Source organism: Scylla paramamosain, chromosome 13 (genome assembly GCF_035594125.1).
Source record: "Scylla paramamosain isolate STU-SP2022 chromosome 13, ASM3559412v1, whole genome shotgun sequence".
Taxonomy (NCBI): Eukaryota; Metazoa; Arthropoda; class Malacostraca; order Decapoda; family Portunidae; genus Scylla; species Scylla paramamosain.
Genome location: NC_087163.1, coordinates 16,699,778 through 16,720,219, shown reverse-complemented (window position 1 = coordinate 16,720,219; position 20,442 = coordinate 16,699,778). Strand labels below are relative to the sequence as shown.

Sequence of the window (20,442 nt, the reverse complement as noted above, 5' to 3'; positions counted from 1 at the left end):
TATGACGTGGATCTCTCCCGAATCACACCTCTTCCTCAAACTCCTCTTCCTTCTCCTTAACCTAAGTACAAATGTTCTTACATTTCCTCCTCCTCTTCCTCCTCCTTATCCCACGTGGACAGTACAAATGTTCTTACATTACATGAATAATCCCCCCTCATCCTCCTCCTTAACCACGTGGTCAATACAAATGTTCTTACATTACATGAACGGCAGCTGCTAGCAGCCGCGGTCTCTCTCCACCCCTTAATTATGATGTGAATATCGTCATGGAAAGTCCCTCCCGATCACGTCACAACGCACTCATTAACCCATCCTCCTCCTCCTTTTCCTTAGCCTATGTGGTCAGTGGAAATGTTTTTTTTACATTACATGGAGGACGGCTGCTACCAGCGGTGTCCTCTCTTTCTCTACCCCTTAATTATGATGTCAATAATGTCGTGGAAAGTCTCTCCCGATCACGCCACAGTCCACTCATTAACCAAATCCTTCCCCTCTTCTTCCTCCTCCTCCTTCTCCTCCTCCTCCTCTTCCTCATCCACCTCCTCCTCCTCCTCCTCCTCCTCATCCACCGCCACCTCCTCATCCACCTCATTCTCCACATCTCTTTCCCGCTGATCATTGTCGGGGTGATAATACGCCCTTGAGCTATAGCCATCGACGTGAAAGCGCTTGTCGTCTAAATGTGACAACGTACGCTTTCGCATTTCTTTCACATTCCTGATATTATAGCTATCCACTATCCCACATGCGACATTATTATACTGTTGATGCAATATATTTTGTTGATGGTGAATTGGAACACCTTTACCTCGAGATACTTGCTTGTCATCTTCCAACAGCAGCGAATACATCTTTAGCTTTAATATGATCGCCTCTTTGATGAGCGTGGATCCGGTTTCAGATTTCAGCAAGCCTAGTTGACCCTTCTGCTCCCCATTAAAACATGGGTGATCTGAAGCAAAGTTACTGCTGTCGAGAAAATTTGCCATGGGTCCATGTTTCAGTTCATCATTTAAGTTTGTAGGTATGTGTAGACTGAATATGAAACTGTCAGTATCTTCATAAGCTAATTTAGCTCCCTCCCCATAATTAGCTTTGATGACACGATACCAAAAGTTGTACATGTACTTCTTTGCCACTTCTAAAATATGATATCCCAAGTAATTTGGCTGCCTGATTTTAATCGTATTCTTACTGTTGACGCATATGACTCGGTCCTCGCCTAATTGGTGTACCCTCTTAAAGGATGGATTTCTTACATACTTCAGGAAAAACTTTCTTTTTGTCACTAATTTCTGTTGGAGGTCATACTTCACTTCAGATAACATGGATCTGCCGTAGACTGCGTTTGACATCAGTTTGGAAATGCGATTTTTAATGGCGCACGTCTCATTTTTACGCTGAGTAACGTTCCTGTAGCGTGATTCTGGATGCCAACTTAAAAAAAATCATCCATCTCTGTCTGAGAAAGTTTTTTGATGTTGCCCATAGGCAGGGGGGAACACATAACGGTTGCATATAATGAATTATAGTCCAGATAGAACACATAAGTGCCGGGCCAGCCGTCGGGTTCATGATTTGACTGCAGGTGAGGTCTGACGCAAGTTACAAAGCCTCCTCGTACATTTCTTTTGATCAGGTGATACATGTTAGGGTCGTAAGGCTGGTCAAGTTGAACGCCTCTTGACTTTAAAAAAGCGTCATAAACATAAGAAGACAGTGACACTTGATGTGTCAGTCCATAAAATTCATGCAGGTATGATCTATATCTGAGATATGTGTCGGCTAATAACCCCACATCAATCTCACAATACAGTCTTATGTAATCACCTAAAGTGCGACAGGATGCCATACTCCACATGTTTTGAGCGTATTCATATTCTCCAGGTGATAGAGCCTTCTCCTTGAGCGTGTCATAAAATGCTTTGCGAGGTGGCAATTGACTATCTTCTAAGCGGGCAAGGTCGGTGATGTACTCATAACAAAGAAACTGTTTTTTTAACACAAATTGCGTGTCTTACATCCTCGGGGAGGTAATTCACCATCTCCTGGGCATAACGCGTGTCATAGCCCGCCTGCACGTAACTCTGAGCGAGATGGCCGAGGCCGGCGTTCATAATGGAAAGCCTGTCTTGAAACTGCAATTCCTTAATCCTTACTCTCAATAAATGCGATTCTGACTTGGCAAGGATGTCCACGCGCGACTCTGGCAACTGAAGGTCTTTTATGATTAAGGAGACGTCAAAGCTCATATTATGCGCCAGAAAGATGAGATATTTCCTCATGTCACGACACTGGAGGTTGCATCGCGCGCACATTGCCCCCTTGTAATTATTTTGTGGTAATGAGTGGTCGTGATGTTTATGAGGTGGGGGGGTTTCACATTAAAGGGTTGACGGCAGAGCTCGCAGTGGCGCTGACGTTTGAAGTGGACTTCATCCTCCGCAGACATGCTAATTGGATAGCTAAATACACTTTCCTTGATGATTCTCCAAGCTTCGGACAGGCTATCAATGAAATTATTCACGGGATCTTCGCCGAAATAACTTCTCTTTTCCACAACATTTCCATGCCTATTGATGATGAGATACAAGTAGCCAATTGGCTCATGTTCAGCTATCACACTCCTATTCTCATGGTTTCAAAATAAAAAAATGATAAGTAGGCAGGCTGATAGGTGTAGGCAAAATTTTTGAATTTTACGTCTTCAGCATCACCTGGAAAGAGAAGAGTTTGAGTGAAATCGCAATGACACTCGTGATCGCTCAAACTCACAGACTTGGGAACTGAGCTGAAACATATTTTGCAAAACTGATGACACTCTAGGGTGGGAGAGCTTTTAGTCAATTTCCAGTGCAGCTTCTCCATGTCTTTAAAGAGCGTCATATGTCTCCCGCCTAGTAAAAGGAGTGGGATTATACTTGCGCGATCCTTTTCTTGATAATGTTAAATAGTACATCTCACCGCTTTTGGTCAGTGTATAAACATCCAGAGACAGGTGATTTAACCTTTCTAACTGACTCAAGTTCTCCCAAGTCACAGGACTCTCTGCTTTTCAGCGCGTGGCGTATTTCTCTCTGCCATGCCGTCTACGTAATATTTTTGGAATTCTTTTCCAAGGTACACCTCGGGCGTGAAAACTGAAAGCCGCCAAACATTGAATAACACAGGACGAATGTCGGCATCAGGATTGAAAATTTAATTCCCACCTTACATGCCTCTAGGATATGCAACATGATCTCCTATGCCACTGCATGCGACATGCAAGCAATAGTTGATGAAAAAATTCTCTACTCTTGAAATGATAAATCCAGATCCTTCAGTCTCGCTGGTAAGGCTTTCCAACCGACTGTTCATAATAACCGACATCCATAAATCAACAAGGTCAGGTACATCTTGATAGATGATCAGACGTGCTCTAAAAGCAATATGAATGACTCGATGTTCATCCTCGCCTAAGGTAGAGAATTTAACTAGTAACAGAGAAATGTGTGAAAATATTTTCAGGGTGGGGGAGAATGGCAAGCCGTGACTTGAAATATGATCTAATTTCCCATATAAGGAACTCCCTGTATTCGGTAAGTAGACCGAGTGGATCTCTGCTTACATGATCAGGTATGTCATATTGATGTCTGGTGAAGCCCCTCATAAAATTTTCCCTCGAATCAATTAAGCGCGGTTCTTCCGGCGTCACGCGCTCATCGTGGCCTGCTTCCGCTGGTTCTTCCGGTGTCCCGCGCTCATTGTGGCCTGTTTCCGCTTGTGGCGTGTCTGGGGGTAAGAAATAGAAGTAGCAGCGACAGTCTATTATTATTATTATTATTATTATTATTATTATTATTATTATTATTATTATTATTATTATCCTCATTATTATTATAATAATTGTTGTTATTAAATTGATATTTACCTTGTGTAGGTAGCGGGGGACTTGAAGTCTCGGAAGAATTTAATACATCCTCCGATAATCCACTCGGCCCCGGCTGTGGCGAGTCTTAAAAAAAAAAGAATATTAGTAGTAGCTAGTAATAGTGGCGGTGGTACCGTATTTATTGATTTATTATTTGTAGTAGATTTTTTTTTTTTTCTCACCTCTTCCCCCACCTCCGTGTGGGTTGTTGGCTTGTGACGCTTGCCGACGTGTGTGTTCTACGTCACCACTCTGATCAATCGAGTGTGAGCCTGTACAGGAAGATGTACTCAGAGCTCAAACTTGTAAAGATTGACAGTCATTCCATCTTTATTATTATACATTCTTGTAAAAAATAAGTAATAATGCTTACCAGAAGAATCAGGATCTCGAACTTCGCAGGTGTGTTCTGGTGGAGGATGAACAGAACAGAACACCACACCGCTCACATAAATCACACTGGTCTTCCACACATGAGGGGCAGGGTGGATTAGAGTGCCATCTCACACACACTTCACATAAAAACCGCGTCTCTGCTGTCCCACAGTGAACAACCATTTTTCTTTTTTTTTTTCCTATAGCATTGTCAACACTTGCACCCGGTCCGGTATGGAGCGTGGGGAAACACTGAAGTTTCCCGCGCAGATGACCACGAGGCGCGTGGCCTGACTCGGAAGTAGGCAACACCTGCCTGTTTCATTATCTCCGCCCCTATCCTTATCCCGCCTTGATCATTTCTCTTCAAAACTTTATGTCCGAGACGGAAAAGTTAACATGGTTTTATATGTAACACGCAAGTAACACTGTTTTCTCCATCTTCAAACTGAATAGGTTTGCCTCTTTGATTGATAATTTTGATGGCCACACTCTTTATAGTTGATATGGAAAGCGGTTTATACGTAATTGGATTCGTACCTTTACTGGTGCTGTCGCCGGGGAGTGGTATGACGACTAATATATTAACTAGTTGGTTACCAAATCGCGTGGGAGAAATGATATCGGTATAAACGTACATATAATCCGTCCCTGCATTAGCTCGTGGTACGTATTGAGCGAATAATTTTATGGGTGTCACGGCGGAAACTTCGCTCGCACTGGAAGATGAAATGGTGTCGCCAGGTTTTTGAAAGTAGACGGTGTAGCGAAAATTTGGATTGAAACCCAGAATGCGAGCTATATGTGAAGCAAATTTTATACTTATATCACTGTAAATACGATCGTCATTAGGAGGCACGATCGCATTGTTAACTACGACTCTCTCCAAGTCGCGGTCGTAATAAATAATTTCCGAGTATGGGAAATAGATCTTAAAGAACTCATTTAAAATTGCTTGAAGTTCTCTCACTATCTGTCCATTGATCGCCTTAGTTATGGCCGGTATGTTCTTATCGGTAAAATTGGAGATGATATTCCTTTCCGGTAGGTAGTATACATGTTATATTTATACACATCAAACTCGGACTGCTTAACCCGGCCATAAAACGATATACTGGAATTTGGATCCACTTCCATAATGCAGTAGAAATATTTAGGGAATAAGATAATACACCTTGACCATCAAGTGGTGGGAGACATTGGAATGTACTGAGATGTCGGAGGGAACACGTGATGGCAAGACTCAAACCACCCTGGCCACCCAGGACCCGCGCGAGTGAAAGGGAGGCCGTAATGGCAAGCCACTAGCGACTCCCAAACCACACTTGTGATGGTGATCCCAACCACCTGCCTTGCCTATTACTTCCCACCCACCATTATTGATTCATTTAGTCATTTCATGCCAAGAGAGTCCCCCCTTTGGGGGGGGCTCTCTTGGCATACCTTTTTACAAAAGGAGACCCTGGTGGCAATTTCCCTACTACTCTGATCTTTCTAAAATTTCTGAAATGGGCAGAGGAAACTATTGTTCAATGCCTCAAAAAACTCAATTCGTCCATCTATCAACTCGACACAACTTTGCTGACAACTATCTCCTCTTCTTCAGTGACACTCAACTGTCCCCCTCTTCTACACTGAACATCCTCGGTCTGTCCTTTACATATAATATGAACTGGAAACTTCACATCTTATCGCTAGCTAAAACAGCTTCTATGAAGATAGGTGTTCTGAGACGTCTCCATCAGTTTTTCTCACCCACCCACCTGCTAATTCTGTACAAGGGCCTTATCCGTCCATGTACATGTAGTTCACATGTCTGGGGGGGTTCCACTCATACCGCTCTTCTAGACAGGGTGAAATCAAAAGCTTTTCGTCTCATCAACTATTCTCCTGTAACTGACTTTCTTCAGCCTCTTTCTCATCGCCGCAATGGTGCATCTCTAGCTATTCTCTATCGCTATTTTCATTCTAACTGCCCTTTTTATCTTGCTAACTGCATGCCTCCCCTCCTCCTGCGGTCTCATTGCACAAGATTTTCTTCTTTCTCTCACCCTCTCTAATGCAAGTATTCTCAATCATTCATCCCTTTCTCTGGTAAACTCTGAAACTCCCTGCCTACTTTTGTGTTTCTATAACTTCCCATGACTTGAATTCCTTCAAGAGGGGAGTTTCAAGATTTATGCTTCAGTTTTTGACTACCGCTTTGGACCCTTTTCTGGGACTGGCATCTCAGGGGACTTTTTTTTTTTAATAAATTTTTGTTGCCCTTAGCCAGTGTCCCTCCTGCATAAAAAAAAAAAAATAAATAAATAAATAAATAAATAAAAATGCTACTAACGGTCACTGGTCTTCCTGTCGTTGACCACGTCTTCTCTTTATGTCGTACCGCTATTGATGCTGCTATAATTAGAACTTATCTCTAGTGATAATGGTGATACTACTACTACTACTACTACTACTAATAATAATAATAATAATAATAATAATAATAATAATAATAACAATAATAAGAATAATAGTAATAATAATAATAATGATAATAATAATAATAATAATGGAAAGAATAATAATAATTTATAATTATTATTATTATTATTATTATTATTATTACTATTATTATTATTATTATTATTATTAATATTATTATTATAATTTTTACTATTAATAACAAAATTAAAATTATTATTGTTATTATTGTTACTGGGGCAGCCGTGATACAGTGCTACCGCGTGAGCTTTGAGGGCAGAAGGGTCCTCAGGAGTATACTCGTAAGTTCGAATTATGGGCATGGTCCAAGGGTAGGAAGGGCATCCAACTGCCAAATCCAGTCACCCGTCAGGAGGCACCGTCTTACTTACTAAGACTTACTAGTTGGCTAAGGAAATCGGTGCCATGTTTGTAGTTATCCCCTAGTGTGTGGCTTTTTTGTTTACAAACAAAACCTGGACTGCTGTGAGCTGGCCTTTAACTTTGCTATCCTCCATGACCTAGCGCAGTTAGTTGAACACCCTACTCGTATTCATTTTTGACCTTTTACTTACCTCTAATACTTCTGCTTATGCTGTTACTCTGTCATCTCTGTTGGGCTCCTCCAATCACATCTTCATATCTGTGTCTTGTCCTATCACACAAATCCGCTGTGGGGGATCCCTCTTCAGGATCCCCGAGGAGGTATTATTCTGCTCTTCCTTGGAATGACTACTGCTTCCCTATCAGAGAGTCGTCTCTGTGTAGTGATATATTGACTGATTGACTTTGATAATCCGCTGCAAAAACGAGGTTATATGACGCCGCTACAAAAATATATTGACAAACAAAGTTATATTAAAAGAACGAGGAAAGAAATAAAATAGAACAAACAGAAACGAAAAATAAATAAATTCTGCAAATTAAATAAAAAGTTGTAGGAACAAAAACTGAAAGAGGAATAAAACAAAATAAAGTAGGAGTAGAAACAAAAATAACTTTATATATCACAATTAATGAAGGAGGCCAGCCTCCTCCACAAAAGACAACACCTCACGTTCAGGAGAAAGACAGTTCTTTCCCAGCATTAAAGACAGACGGAAACACCGCCTGGTCCCCAACATGTATATAAATATCTGTCTCACAGCTCCCCGAGATTAGGGCACTCAACTAGTAAGTTCCGCACAATCAAAGGAACCGGACAGTCATCTTAATAAGGCTGGAGGTCCCGGAAATTAAGTAACTGTGCCTAAGTCTTCTATGGCCAATCCGGAAACGAGCCAGCAGAGACTCACCCCAGTGATCTCACACATGAGAGTATTTCCACGGAAAGGCAGTGGTTTGAATAATTTCTCCCATTTTTGTAGTGGTCTTCCATCTCCGCTGCCAATTCTCGATGGCTGCCACACGAATGGCTGAATACGTATCTCTAAAGGGCATGGGGATTGGGGATGAGATGCCTTCCCAGCCTGCCTGTCAGCCCTCTCATTCCCAGGAATTCCTACATGGGGGGACCCAAAAGAACAAAACTTGATGAATACATAAAACTAGGGGGGTGATGGGAAGATGTAAAATACTGCAACGCAGAAAGTGCAAAACGTCAATCACTATAAACTGTAAAAGATCCTATTGCAACTGTAAAAATATTACGAAGAGCTAATATAATATCAGAAGGTTCTGTTGTAAAAACAGAAGCAACCCCAAGGAGGCTAGCACTTCTACAGAAAGAAGGGAAAACAACACTATAACCGACTTCAGCATCAGACTTTGAACCATTACTAAACGGGGTGGAACCAGAATGGGAAGCAAAATGTTCTAAAACAAGGCTAGGGACTGGCAATTGGTTCTGAGTTCTTATTGATAATAAGAGGGCAGCACAAAGAGACATGCGGGAGCTGCCAATCCCCTAATATAATAAAAGGGGAAGGAAGTTATCGCACGAGGCGGATGAGGTCTTTCTTCTCAACTATCTAAAGTTTTTTAATCTATCCTTAACAGGAAGATCCTATCCTCAACTTTTGCTGTTGCCTTGGACATATCAAAAGCTTTTGATAGTGTCTGGCACAAAGCTTTGATTTCCAAACTATCTTCCTACGGCTTCTATCCTTCTCTCTGTAATTTCATCTCGAGTTTCCTTAATGACCGTTTTATTGCTGCTGTGGTAGACAGTCACTGTTCTTCTCCTAAATCTATTAACAGTGGTGTTCTTCAGGGTTATGTCCTGTCAACCAATCTCTTCTTATTATTCATTAATTAAACCATTAACTAAACCAAACTTCTTGTCCTATCTACTCCTACGCTGATGATACCACCCTGCACTTTTCCACGTCTTTTTAAAGACGTCCAACCCTTCAGGAGGTAAACATTTTAAGCAGGGAAGCCACAGAACGCTTGACTTCTGATCTTTCTAAAATTTCTGATTGGGGCAGAGCAAACTTGGTATTGTTCAATGCCTCAAAAACTCAACTTCTCCATCAATCAACTTGACACAACCTTCCAGGCAACTATCCCCTCTTCTTCAATGATACTCAACTGTCCCCCTCTTCTACACTGAATATCCTCGGTCTGTCCTTTACTTATAATCTGAAATGGAAACTTCACATCTCATCTCTAGCTAAAACAGCTTCTATGAAGTTGGGTGTTCTAAGACGTCTTCGGCAGTTTTGCTCACCCCGCCAGCTGCTAACTCTGTACAAGGACCTTATCCCTCCTTGTATGGAGTATGCTTCACATGTCTGGGGGTGTTCCACTCATACTGCTCTTGTAGACAGGGTGGAATCAAAAGCTTTTCATCTCATCAACTCCTCTCCTCTAACTGACTGTCTCCAGCTTCTCGCTCACCGCCGCAATGTTGGATCTCTAGTTGTCTTCTACCGCCATTTTCATGCTAACTGCTCTTCTGATCTTGCTAACTGCAAGAGTTAACCATTATTCTCAATCGTTCATCCCTTTCTCTGGTAAACTCTAGAACTCCCTGCCTGCTTCTATATTTCCACCTTCCTATGACTTGAATTCCTTCAAGAAGGAGGTTTCAAGACACTTTTTCATCAATTTTTGACTACTACTTTGACCCTTTTATGGAACTAGCATTTCAGTGGGCATTTTTTTATTTATTTGATATTTGTTGCCCTTGGGCAGTGTCCATCCTACATGAAAAAAAAAAAAAAAAAAAAAAAAAATATATATATATATATATATATATATATATATATATATATATATATATATATATATATATATATATATATATATATATATATATATATATATATATATATATATATATATATATATATATATATATATATATATATATATATATATATATATATATATATATATATATATATATATATATATATATATATATATATATATATATATATATATATATATATATATATATATATATATATATATATATATATATATATATATATATATATATATATATATATATATATATATATATATATATATAATTATAGATTACACATGTTTTCATCACAGAAAAATACTCTTTGGGGATCGCCATACTGCTTCTATTTACGCGTCAAGATCGCCCCAAGACAACTCAGAAGCGTGCTACGGATTTGTCGAAGATCGGTCCTGGTTTCTACCCGGCGTCTTCGAAGCAGGATGGCTGAAATCTTGACGACAAAAACACACTATCTTGGTTTTACTGAAGCTCGCGCTTCGAAGACAAGCGCGATCTTGGATGAGAGAAACGCGCCTTAGACAGAGTCCTTGCTAGTGTCTAGTCTATATATATAAATATATATATATATATATATATATATATATATATATATATATATATATATATATATATATATATATATATATATATATATATATATATATATATATATATATATATATTCTGACCCTCTTCCCTTTTGCAGAGATCTCCATTCTTGGAGACTTCAATGTTCACCACCAGCTTTGGCTTTCCTCTCCCTTCACTGACCATCCTGGTGAACTAGCCTACAACTTTGCTATCCTCCATGACTTAGAGCAATTGGTGCAACACCCTACTCGTATTCCTGACCGTCTTGGAGATACGCCCAACATTCTTGACCTTTTCCTGACCTCTAATCCTTCTGCTTATGCTGTCACCCTGTCTTCTCCGTTGGGCTCTTCCGATCACAATCTCATATCTTTATCTTGTCCTATCACTCCAATCCCTCCTTAGGATCCCCCTAAGCCAAGGTGCCTCTGGGGTTTTGCCTCTGGTATTTACGGGGACCTGAGGAGGTATTTTGCTGATTTTCCTTGGAATGACTACTGCTTCCGTGTCAGAGACCCGTCTTTGTGTGCCGGTTCGCATAACAGAGGTGATAGTGTCCGGTATGGAGGCATACATTCCTCACTCTTTTTCTCGTCCTAAACCTTCTAAACCTTGGTTTAACAGAGCTTGTTCTCGTGCTATACATGATAGAGAGGTGGCCCACAAAAGGTACTTAAGCCTTCCATCACCAAAATCTCATGCACTTTATATTTCTACCCGGAACCATGCCAAGTTTGTTCTCCAAGTAGCCAAAAACTCCTTCATTAAAAGAAAATGTCAAAACCTTTCAAGATCTTACTCCCCTCGTGATTTCTGGCATCTAGCCAAAAATATCTCCAATAACTTTGCTTTTTCTTTTTTCCCCCCTCTATTTCAACCAAATGGCACCACTGCTATCACATCTATTTCTAAAGCTGAACTCTTTGCTCAAACCTTAGCTAAAAACGCTACCTTGGACGATTCTGGGCTTGTTCCTCCGTCTCCTCCACCCTCTGACTACTTCATGCCACCTATTAAAATTCTTCGCAATGATGTTTTCCATGCCCTCGCTGGCCTAAATCCTCGGAAGGCTTATGGACCTGATGGGGTCCCTCATATTGTTCTCCGAAACTGTGCCTCCATGCTTGCACCTTGCCTAGTCAAATTCTTTCAGCTCTGTCTGTCAACATCTACCTTTCCTTCTTGCTGGAAGTTTGCCTACATTCAACCTGTTCCTAAAAAGGGTGACCGTTCTAATCCCTCAAACTACTGTCCTATTGCTTTAATTTCCTGCCTATCTAAAGTTTTTGAATCTATCCTCAACAGGAAGATTCTTAAACATCTATCACTTCACAACCTTCTATCTGATCGCCATTATGGGCTCCGTCAAGGCCGCTCTACTGGTGATCTTCTGGCTTTCCTTACTGAGTCTTGGTCATCCTCTTTTACAGATTTTGGTGAAACTTCTGCTGTTGCCTTGGACATATCAAAAGCTTTTGATAGAGTCTGGCACAAAGCTTTGATTTCCAAACTACCCTCCTGGGGTTTCTATCCTTCTCTCTGTAACTTCATCTCAAGTTTCCTTTCTGACCGTTCTATTGCTGCTGTGGTAGACGGCCACTGTTCTTCTCCTAAATCTATTAACAGTGGTGTTCCTCAGGGTTCTGTCCTGTCACCCACTCTTTTTTTATTATTCATTAATGATCTTCTAAACCAAACTTCTTGTCCTATCCACTCCTACGCTGATGGTACCACCCTGCACTTTTCCACGTCTTTTCATAGACGTCCAACCCTTCAGGAGGTAAACATATCACGCAGGAAAGCCACAGAACGCCTGACTTCTGATCTTTCTAAAATTTATGATTGGGGCAGAGCAAATTTAGTATTGTTCAATGCCTCAAAAACTCAATTCCTCCATCTATCAACTCGACACAACCTGTCAAACTGTCCCCGTCTTCTACACTGAACATCCTTAGTCTGTGCTTTACTTATAATCTGAACTGGAAACTTCACATCTCATCTCAAGCTAAAACAGCTTTTATGAAGTTAGGTGTTCTAAGACTTTTCCGCCAGTTTTTCTCATCCCCCTTAGCTGCTAACTCTGTACAAGGGCCTTATCCGTCCATGTATGGAGTAAGCTTCACATGTCTCGGGAGGTTCAATTCATACTGCTCTTCTAGACAGGGTGGAATCAAAAGCTTTTCATCTCATCAACTCCTCTCCTCTAACTGACTGTCTTCACTCTCTCTCTCACCGCCGCAATGTTGCATATCTAGCTGTCTTCTACCGCTGTTTTCATGCTAACTGCTCTTCTGATCTTGCTAACTGTATGCCTTCCCTCCTTCCGCCGCCTCGCTGCATAAGATATTCTTCAATCTCTCACCCCTATTCTGTCCACCTCTCTAACGCAAGAGTTAACCAGTACTCTCAATCATTCATCCCTTTTCTGGTAAACTCTGGAACTCCCTGCCTGCTTCTGTATTTCCACCTTCCTATTCCTATGACTTGAATTCCTTCAAGAGGGAGGTTTCAAGACACTTATTCATCAATTTTTGACCACTGCTTTGACCCTTTTATGGGACTGGTATTTCAGTGGGCATTTTTTTTATTATATTTTTGTTGCCCTCGGCCAGTGTCCTTCCAACATAAAATATATATATGTATATATATATATATATATATATATATATATATATATATATATATATATATATATATATATATATATATATATATATATATATATATATATATATATATATATATATATATATATATATATATGTCCTTCAGAGGAGGAGGCAGTAGACACCTGCCGAAACGATAATTACTCTCAGTGAGGTCTAAAGCACAGTTCAGGGGTGCTGTGGACTTATTATTAAACCCAGCTGTGACCTCACTGAACGTTTCCCTTTGTGTCTCACAACACAAGGGGGCAGTCACAGCCTGCCCTCTAAAGACAACTCTCTTCCTCCACACAAAACTACAAGCACCTAATAACACACACACCCTTCACTCAAAAATTTTAAAATCATCATGGCGACTCCTACACCAGCCTCGGAGTCCCCATCTGGGGAGGGGACCATAAATGTCCCCAGGTCGGAGTGCCTTTCTGTCGACGACCCTAAGTGTCTTGACACCCCCCTCAACTTTTTCTTCATTAACTTCTGCAACATTCGCAGTCTAAGATCTAATTTTCAATCTGTAGAACACCACCTCTCCTCTTCTAAACCTCATCTTCTTTTCCTCACTGAAACTCAGGTGTCTGAGGCAACTGACAGTAGCCCCTTTTCTGTTTCCTCCTACTTTCTCTATCCTCATTTTTTATCCAAAGCTGGATACTGCGTTTATGTGCGCAATGACTTAACCTGCTCCCGTGCCCACGCTTTTGAATCTTCCGAGTTTTCCACCATCTGGCTACGACTAGATAGTCACTCTCATATTAAATTTATCTGTGCTGTATACCTTTCTCCTAGCTCCTCTGACTATAAGAAATTCTTTGACTACTTAATTTCCAAAGTGTAGCACATTCTGACCCTCTTCCCTTTTGCAGAGATCTCCATTCTTGGAGATTTCAATGTTCACCACCAGCTTTGGCTTTCCTCTCCCTTCACTGACCATCCTGGTGAACTAGCCTACAACTTTGCTATCCTCCATGACCTAGAGCAATTGGTGCAACACCCTACTCGCATTCCTGACCGTCTTGGAGATACGCCCAACATTCTTGACCTTTTCCTGACCTCTAATCCTTCTGCTTATGCTGTCACCCTTTCTTCTCCGTTGGGCTCCTCCGATCACAATCTCATATCTTTATCTTGTCCTATCACTCCAATCCCTCCTCAGGATCCCCCTAAGCGAAGGTGCCTCTGGCGTTTTGCCTTTGCCAGTTGGGGGAACTTGAGGAGGTATTTTGCTGATTTTCCTTGGAATGACTACTGCTTCCGTGTCAGAGACCCGTCTTTGTGTGCTGAGCGCATAACAGAGGTGATAGTGTCTGGCATGGAGGCGTACATTCCTCACTCTTTTTCTCGTCCTAAACCTTCTAAACCTTGGTTTAACACAGCTTGTTCTCGTGCTATACATGATAGAGAGATGGCCCACAAAAGGTACTTAAGTCTTCCATCACCAGAATCTCATGCACTTTATATTTCTGCCCGGAACCATGCCAAGTCTGTTTTCCAACTAGCCAAAAACTCCTTCATTAACAGAAAATGTCAAAACCTTTCAAGATCTAACTCCCCTCGAGATTTCTGGCATCTAGCCAAAAATATCTCCAATAACTTTGCTTCTTCTTCTTTCCCTCCTCTACTTCAACCAAATGGCACCACTGCTATCACATCTATTTCTAAAGCTGAACTCTTTGCTCAAACCTTTTCTAAAAACTCTACCTTGGACGATTCTGGGCTTGTTCCTCCCTCTCCTCCACCTTCTGACTACTTCATGCCACGTATTAAAATTCTTCGCAATGATGTTTTCCATGCCCTCTCTGGCCTAAACCCTCGGAAGGCTTATCGACCTGATGGGGTCCCTCCTATTGTTCTCCGAAACTGTGCCTCCGTGCTTGCACCTTGCCTAGTCAAACTCTTTCAGCTCTGTCTGTCAACATCTACCTTTCCTTCTTGCTGGAAGTTTGCCTACATTCAACCTGTTCCTAAAAAGGGTGACCGTTCTAATCCCTCAAACTACCGTCCGATTGCTTTAATTTCCTGCCTATCTAAAGTTTTTGAATCTATCCTCAACAGGAAGATTCTTAAACATCTATCACTTCAGAACCTTCTATCTGATCGCCAGTATGGGTTCCGTCAAGGCCGCTCTACTGGTGATCTTCTGGCTTTCCTTACTGAGTCTTGGTCATCCTCTTTTAGAGATTTTGGTGAAATTTTTGCTGTTGCCTTGGACATATCAAAAGCTTTTGATAGAATCTGGCACAAAGCTTTGATTTCCAAACTACCCTCCTACGGTTTTTATCCTTCTCTCTGTAACTTAATCTCAAGTTTCCTTTCTGACCGTTCCATTGCTGCTGTGGTAGACGGTCACTGTTCTTCTCCTAAATCTATTAACAGTGGTGTTCCTCAGGGTTCTGTCCTGTCACCAACTCTCTTCTTATTATTTATTAATGATCTTCTAAACCAAACTTCTTGTCCTATCCACTCCTACGCTGATGATACCACCCTGCACTTTTCCACGTCCTTTCATAGACGTCCAACCCTTCAGGAGGTAAACATAGCACGCAGGGAAGCCACAGAACGCCTGACTTCTGATCTTTCTAAAATTTCTGATTGGGGCAGAGCAAACTTGGTATTGTTTAATGCCTCAAAAACTCAATTCCTCCATCTATCAACTCGACACAACCTTCCAGACAAATATCCCCTCTTCTTCAATGACACTCAACTGTCCCACTCTTCTACACTGAACATCCTCGGCCTGTCCTTTACTTATAATCTGAACTGGAAACTTCACATTTCATCTCTAGCTAAAACAGCTTCTATGAAGTTAGGTGTTCTGAGTTCTCACCCCCCCAGCTGTATGGAGTATGCTTCACATGTCTGGGGGGGTTCCACTCATACTGCTCTTCTAGACAGGGTGGAATCAAAAGCTTTTTGTCTCATCAACTCCTCTCCTCTAACTGACTGTCTTCAGCCTCTCTCTCACTGCCGCAATGTTGCATATCTAGCTGTCTTCTACCGCTATTTTCATGCCAACTGCTCTTCTGATCTTGCTAACTGCATGCCTCCCCTCCTTCCGCGGCCTCGCTGCACAAGACTTTCTTCTTTCTCTCACCCCTATTCTGTCCACCTCTCTAACGCAAGAGTTAACTAGTATTCTCAATCATTCATCCCTTTCTCTGGTAAACTCTGGAACTCCCTGCCTGCTTCTGTATTTCCACCTTCCTATGACTTGAATTCCTTCAAGAGGGAGGTTTCAAGACACTTATCCACCAATTTTTGACCACTGCTTTGACCCTTTTTTGGGACTGGCATTTCAGTGTGCATTTTCTTATTAGATTTTTGTTGCCCTTGGCCAGTATCCTTCCTACATAAAAAAAAAAAAAAAAAAATATATATATATATATATATATATATATATATATATATATATATATATATATATATATATATATATATATATATATATATATATATATATATATATATATATATATATATATATATATATATAATATGTAATGCCTCGATCCCTCTCAAAATTTCGCCATTGCTCATCCATCAGAAATAGCTAACCTCCAACATACGATTCGAAATAGATTACATTTAAATTTCTCTTTAGTTCGTAATTTAATACTTTTTAATGTTGTTTTATTTTTCGTTTACAATAAAGTGTTCTGATAAGACTTATTGTTGTTGCTGTTGTTGTTCTCGTTGTTGCTTTTGTTGTTGTTTTTGTTGTTGCTGCTTTTATTGTTGTTTTGGCGGTGGTACCCGATAATTGATTATGATAATGGTAGTGATGGTGGTGCCTGTTGTGGTATTGAGTGATAGTAGTAGTTAAACCTACAATATATTAAAGGCTTTTCCAAACAAAACTAGAGTACCGCAACTACAACTACATTACAAACCAATAAAAAGCGGAAGCAGAAACAATAACTTCAGTAAAACTAGAGATTTTAAAGATAATTTAAATCTTTCACAAAAAAAAAAAAAACTCCCCATTTCCTTGTCCTCCTCCTCTTCCTCATTCTTTTTTTTTTTTCCTACCGTTCTGTTTCCAATGGAGTGGACGCGGCAGTGAAGCTCAGCTTGCCTGCCCACGTGCGCTGTCTGATTCACTCGCATGGAGGAGTCGAAGTAGGGTTGGTCTACGACGAGAGATGGAAGGGGAATGAACCCTTCTCCTTTAGTCAGCGTCAACACAGCTGCCAGGGAAGAAGAGAGGACCATAAGTGGAGAAAACTTTTGGTGAAGATTGGCAAGCAGTGACATGTGGATTCAGGAAATAGAAAGCAAGTAAGAGGGCAGAGGAAAGACAAGATAAGGAGGAAAAGGCGGGAAGAGGTAATTGAGACGGAAGCATACGGAGACAGATAAAAATGGAAGACATATAGAGGAAGAGACGGTTTGTTTTATGAGAGAGAGAGAGAGAGAGAGAGAGAGAGAGAGAGAGAGAGAGAGAGAGAGAGAGAGAGAGAGAGAGAGAGAGAGAGAGAGAGAGAGAGAGAGAGAATAAGAAATTGTTTAGCACATAATATATATATATATATATATATATATATATATATATATATATATATATATATATATATATATATATATATATATATATATATATATATATATATATATATATATATATATATATATTAAAAATAAAGTTAGCCAACACAAAGAAGTTGTCTCTCATACTAACAGGTGTCTCCTATCACTTAGCCTTGGACAATACGTCAGTTTATCTGAAACCGGCTCAACTGAGGTGGTGAACTGTGGGAAGGCACAGCGGATATAAAAAAAGAGAGTCAAGGCAGGAAGTGAAAGAGAAGAGAGGAATATAAGAAGTATTTGCCTTTCTGATGCTTGCTGGAAAATAGTGGTGGGTAGGAACCGAAAACTCAAGTATTCGAGGAACCAGTTCCTTGTGGGCGGAACCGTCGGGACCGATTCCGGAACCGGTTCCGCGGGAAATCCGTGAAAACCCGAGTCTTGGAGCCGCCAGCGCGCTGCTTGGCAGTTATCAGGGTGTAGCGGTTCTGGAACTCACCTAAAATATTGGCGGGGGGGTAATTACCGAGTACCGACTCCCGGTCCCGAAAGACCAAGGATCTGGGATGGATACTGAATGGGTGCACTGTTTAGTTGATGTTTATGGCAACACTAAAGAAGTGCCTGCTATTGGTTAGTATGAACGAAATATGTTCATATTATAAAACGAACATATTTCGTTCATGCTAGCCAATAGGAGGCATTTATTTAGTGTTGCATAAGCGTAATCTTTTTTTATACTTCGATTGCGTGAATGATTATTCACGCAATTTCTTTGAATACTAGACACAGACACAGGGACACTTATTCATATTTGATTCTAGTACATTACAACGTTCATTGGTAGATACCATTTGCAAGACTTCTTAAGTAATATTAATAATTATATACATATTATAAATGCTTAATAAATGTTGTAACTCGTGCGTATCTGCCATCAGAACCGGCTCCAAAACTCGGAACCGTTTCCCGCCCAGCCCTTGTGGAAAAGAGTATAACTAATAAAAGTGACATATTTGGCAGGAGATACTTTAGAAAGTCCCACAGGAAGAAGTGATACGAAGGGGTGATACCCTGACGCTAGTAAACAAAAGTAATCACAGTCTTCTTTAGCCAATGGGAAATGCAGCTCTGCAGCAATAATGACCTCAGGTGTTCTTGTGTCCTGTTGTTGCCGTGTCTCATTTAGCTTCTTAGTAATAAAGCCTCATGCAGCTTGTCTTATGCTGTTGAATGAGTGAATGCAGTAGGCACCTGCCGAAAAGATAATTACTCTCAGCGAGGTCTAAAGCACTGGATCAAGAGCTGCTGTGAACTTATAATTAAACCCAGATGTGACCGCACTGAAGGTTTATTTCCCTTTGTGTCTCATAACACAAGGGGCAGTCAAGGCCTTCACAGAAAACTACATACACCTGATTACACATACATCCTTCACTCAAAATAAAAAAAATTATCATGGCGAATCCTACACCAGCCTCGGGATGGGACCACAAATGTCCCCAGGTTGGACTGGTCTTCTGGTATCGACCTTAAGTGCCTTGATACCCCCCCTCCCAACTTTTTCTTGCAATATTCGCGGTCTTAAATCTAATTTTCAATCTGTAGAACACCACCTCTCCTCTACTAAACCTCATCTTCTATTCCTCAATGAAGCACAAGTGTCTGAGGCGACTGACAGTAATCCCTATTTTGTTCCCTCCTACTTTCTCTATCCTCATTCTTAATCCAAAACTGGCCAAGGGCAACAAAAATCCAGGAAAAAAAATACCCACTGAAATGCCAATCCCATAAAAGGGTCCAAAGCGGTAGTCAAAAACTGAAGGATAAGTGTCTTGAAACCTCCCTCTTGAAGAAATTTAAGTCATAAGAAGCTGGAAATACAGAAGCAGGCAAAGAGTTCCAGAGTTTACCAGAGAAAGGGATGAATTATTGAGAATACTGGTTAAATTTTGCGTTAGAGAGGTGGACAGAAAGAAGAAAGTCTTGTGCAGCGAGGCCGAGGGAGGAGAAGAGGCATGCAGTTAGCAAGATCAGAAGAGCAGTTAGCATGACAATAGCGGTAGAAGACAGCTAGAGATGCAACATTGCAGCGATGAGAGAGAGACTGAAGACAGTCAGTGATGTATACCTCTCATCTAACTCTTCTGACTATAAGAAATTCTTTGACTACTTAACTTCGAAACTGGAGTACATTCTGACTACCTTCCCTTTTGCGGAGATCTCCATTTTTGGAGACTTCATTGTCCACCACCAGTTCTGGTTTTCCTCTCCCTTCACTGACCATCATGGTGAACTAGCCTTCAGCTTTGCTATCCTCCACGACCTAGAGAAGTTGGTGCAACATCCTACTCTTATCCCTGATCGTTTTGGAAATACGCCCAACATTTTTTTTTACCTTTCCCTAACCTCTAATTTTTCTGCGTACGCTGTTACCCTTTTTTCTCCGTTGGGCTCCTTCGGTCACAATTTTATATATGTATCTTGTCCTATCGCTCCAGTCTCTCCTCAGGATCATCCCTAAGCGGAGATGCCTCTGGTGTTTTGCCTTTGTTAGTTGAGGGGACCTAAGGAGGTATTTTGCTGATTTTTCTTGGGATGACTACTGCTTCCGTGTCAGAGACCAGTCTCTGTGTGCCGAGCGCATAACAGAGGTGATAGTGTCTGGCATGTAGGCGTACATTTCTCACTCTTTTTCTCGACCT

The 20,442-nt window shown here is 40.8% G+C and overlaps 1 protein-coding gene across 1 annotated transcript in view; it reads right to left on the bottom strand.

The window, feature by feature from the left end:
* The window catches only part of LOC135106201 (zwei Ig domain protein zig-8-like), a 103,000-nt gene extending 82,973 nt beyond the window's left edge, over positions 1–20,027 (bottom strand). The window contains exons 1-3 of the mRNA XM_064014976.1: positions 19,943–20,027; positions 18,105–18,236; positions 17,240–17,397 (exon numbers count right to left, since the gene is read on the bottom strand). Of these exons, the coding sequence (XP_063871046.1) occupies positions 17,240–17,397; positions 18,105–18,236; positions 19,943–20,027 (375 nt within the window). The remainder of the gene's footprint in view (positions 1–17,239; positions 17,398–18,104; positions 18,237–19,942) is intronic.
* Between the last annotated feature and the right edge of the window lie 415 nt (positions 20,028–20,442).